Below are 3858 nucleotides of genomic sequence, written 5' to 3'. Positions count from 1 at the left end.
TGCATGCCTCTGTCTGCTCATTTCTCTTCCCGTGGACCGCAACGAGTCTTCATCCATTTATGGCAACAGCTAAAGGACCTTGGTTCGTGCGAAACCGATCGAACGGGAAGGGCCCGACCAAAACAAGCGAGGACTTTAACCTTTGTGCCTCGATCAGCCGCTTATCGGCGTTGCTCAGGTCCTTGGCATTTCCTGCGGCATGGGAGCAATTTGCGCACGCCCGGTCATATGACTGGCCTTGGTTTGTTCCGCCATATTTCCTGTGACCCGTCACACGTCTTAGCGCACTTCCCAAGAAAACACTCTATTACCCTTTCCGTCGCGCCAGCTACAAAAATAACGAATTTCCTGTTGTTTCAATATACTTCTCAGTGGGGGTGAGGATATAAAAGCTTCATCCCTGTGATCGTCGGCATTCCTCGGCCCACAGTGGAGCAAGGCTGGAAGCACTGCCGTTCTCGAAACAAGTGAGTTGTCGATCGTGAGCTGCAAACCTGCGGATCAAGTTATCGAACGTGCTGCAGCTGTTCTCTGGCAAACATGAACTGTTCGAGCTCCTTCTCGCGCTTCTTGGTCATGACGGTCTTTCTGGCGTTGGTCATCCATGCTGCGTCGGCCTCTGCGCTGCTGGGGACAGTAAGTGCGCGCAATTCTTGCTCGTCGGATCAGTTCAAGTGCGTAACGTCCAACGAGTGCATCCCAACCGAACGGCGATGCAACGGTGACCGCGACTGCACGGATGGCTCGGATGAAAACGCGGTTATGTGCCAGAATAGCACCACCAACTGCTCTCCAAAAACGTTTTTCTGCCCGCTGCTTAATGATTTCGGCATATGTGCCCCCGTAAGCTGGCTATGCGACGGAAAAAGCGATTGCCTGGGCGGGTTAGACGAACGTAACTGCGGGAGTCTTACGTGCACGGAAGACCAGTTTGCTTGCAAGAATGGCTCGTGTATACAGCGCAACTGGACATGCGATGGTGAAGTTGAATGCGCTGATGGCTCGGACGAAGTCCCGGCTGTTTGCTCGAAGGATACGAGCAACTGTCCTTTAAAGAAATTTGTCTGCCAGCTACGTGATGATTTCGCTATATGTGCCCCCGTAAGTTGGCTATGCAACAGAAAAGAGGATTGCCTTGGCGGTTCAGATGAACGTAACTGCGTGGATCAGACGTGCACGGAAGGCGAGTTTGCTTGCAGGACTGGAAACTGCATACCGCGTAACTGGACATGTGATGGTTATCGCGACTGCGCTGACTACTCGGATGAAGTTTCGAGTACTTGTGCGAACTAGATAACGTACATTGGTACATTGCTTCAAGCGTGTTAGATTGCAAGCATCCCGGATGAAGTGGAAGGTGCCCGCCCCTAGAATGAATCTGGGACGAAGATAGAGACTGCTACATGGTTCCAAACCGAGAAAATGAGATAACATTTTAAAAAGCTGGAAAGTTAGAGTGGATCCATAGTCCGGGATCGATGTGTTGCTTTCGTCGTCATCCTCCGTGTCACCAGAAGAGTCTGAACCTCAAGTCGACAACTGGTCAACAGTGTATCCAACAACGCCGGAAAGAAACGTATTGAGAGATAAAGTAGAGATGGATTGTATGTGCTCCAGCAGCAAATTTTGGTCATCTAATTGACTGTATTAGCACAGAGCAGTGTACTCTATTGGAAAAATAAATGCATTCTGACAGGGTGTACTTACGTGGCTCTCTGTAATTTGCTCAGTGGGATTTTAAGATTTTTGCTGAATGTGGGTGAGAATCTGGGAATGTTTTCCTAGTGGTCCGGTAAAAGTTAGTAATGTTTTGGTACCTGAGCAGTAGTGACGGAGCTGCAGTGATCACAGGGAATCGGTGGGTCAGTTCGCGAGCCCATTGATATGCGGAGTTGTAGCCTGTTACAGTGACATAGGCGACACGACATCCCTACGATATTCACTTGGTCACTTCTACGGTAGCGGTGAATTACTCGGGGTGCCTTTGGTACCACGCGGCCTGAGAGTAAATTGTGGCAGGCAGCTATTGAATCAGCAATACTGACTTTGCTGAAGGTATAAAAGCGGGATAAGGCAAAGTCGAGTTATATAGCGTCTCAATGGGATGCCCTTTGGATGAATGGGATTAAAATTAAATGGCTTCCGGGTATTGCCACAGCTACCGTCGTTTTGCTGTCGGTGTTGGTCGCCGCATCAGTGTAGGACACCTCAGAGGGATTACCGCCTATCCGTTCGTGGGCTTAGCTGCGCGGGGCCCTGCGCATGGGATGAAAGTTGGGGTTCATATTCGCTCGGAAGGATGTTGTAATTTACGTTAATGAGCACTTCTGCCCAACGAAAGCAACTGCTCGGGTAAGCCATCAACAGAAAACGAGAAGTCAAGTAAAACTTTGAGTGGGTACGGTGTGTTAACATCTTTGCGTGCAAAGACTATGGAGGGAGAGCATTGAAACTCGTCAACACAGAAGACCTGGCTAAAATGCCGTAGTGAGTGAATCAATGTCATGGTCTGTCACGAGCTATGGTATTAGCAACTTTTAGCCCTTAGAAGCTTTGCTGATGTACATACGTTAGGTATTTTCCGCGTAAATTTACGTTCCCCTAGTAACAAGTTTGATGACTTGCAAATATTCTTTCATTCCTTAGAATTTTTCTCTGATGTCATAATGCTCACCGAAACATGGTATTGTGAGGAATCTCAGAATTCCGTGCTCAGTGGTCGCACGCATTTTTTCTTAATAGGCTTGGTCGTCGAGGTAGAGTAGTGTCCTAGCAAATTCGTAACACAAAAACTGCTGTACGGATTACAACGTTTACTTTATCATCTGCATATTTCGAAATACTAACAGTTGAAAGTGAAAGATATTTTTAGTGTGGTGTACCGATCTCCCAGCGGGCAAATAAACCATTTTTTTTTAAATTATGGAAGCGCTCCTGTATTACGCATTCACTAATGATCGTATTCTGTACTTGTTGGTAGATATGAACTTAGAGTTATGGTTTTCATCGCCAGGAGCAACAGAGTTCTTATCCTTACAGGATGCGTAAGGTTTCACCAATAATATAAGATTTCCAGCGCGAGTAACCTGCTCGACGGCAACTCTTGATCTTGTTATAACGGACGCCAGTAAGCATAACAAAAAAACAGGAACTGGTTCTTATGGCATCAGTGACCATGTGCCTACGTTTGCATTCCTTCAGAACGTTTGCTCGCATGCTGTTTATAATATGAAACGGACATGCTATCGAAGCATTGACGCGAATAGGTTCGAAACCTTTCAGAAACCCATTCTCTCTACCGACTGGGAGAAGATAAAGTTGCTTACAGATGCTAACGCCGCGTACAATGCTCTTCTAGCAAAACTGAAGGCCCTTCATCAAAAATCGTTCTCACTTACTCGCCCGCGTAAATGCAAAAATAAAAGACCCTGGATAACAGCAGATTTAATTCATAACAGTAAGATAAAGGGGAAGCTATTTGCAGAGTTTATAAAATCCCGAAATCCCGATAAACGGTGCGCGTACAAAAAATGCCGCAATAAATTAAACAAAGAACTAACAACAGCTAAATTAATTACTTTAACAACCTGTACTCCCATATAATCGGAAAATATTGCCCGGGATCAGTAGGATAAATTAGTGTTGAATCTGCGCTCAAGGGTTTCTGTACCCTCGATTGAAAAATATGGCATAGTTCGAACAGGAAAAGAGCTTTGTGATGAATTTAATCATTTCTTTATTAATGTTACCAAATCACTGTGCGTTGCACTGGACTTTGAGGCGCGGCGGCCGCTTTTCTGATGAAGGGGAAGCGCGAAAACGCCCGTGTGTACGAGATTACGGCGTACGATAAAAATC

The 3858-nt window shown here is 46.3% G+C and overlaps 1 protein-coding gene across 1 annotated transcript; it reads left to right on the top strand.

Moving 5' to 3' along the window:
- The first annotated feature begins 434 nt into the window (after positions 1-434).
- On the top strand, positions 435-1692 carry LOC144158787 (uncharacterized). Its single transcript, XM_077689924.1, has one exon. The coding sequence runs from the start codon at positions 541-543 to the stop codon at positions 1291-1293; it is 753 nt and encodes a 250-aa protein (XP_077546050.1). The 5' UTR covers positions 435-540; the 3' UTR covers positions 1294-1692.
- Positions 1693-3858: the final 2166 nt, after the last annotated feature.

Source organism: Haemaphysalis longicornis, unplaced genomic scaffold (assembly GCF_048455015.1).
Source record: "Haemaphysalis longicornis isolate Haplotype H1 unplaced genomic scaffold, Haemaphysalis longicornis Haplotype H1 scaffold_10, whole genome shotgun sequence".
Classification (NCBI taxonomy): Eukaryota; Metazoa; Arthropoda; class Arachnida; order Ixodida; family Ixodidae; genus Haemaphysalis; species Haemaphysalis longicornis.
Note: the sequence above shows the minus strand (reverse complement) of the source record. Positions and strands in the feature narration are given on the sequence as shown.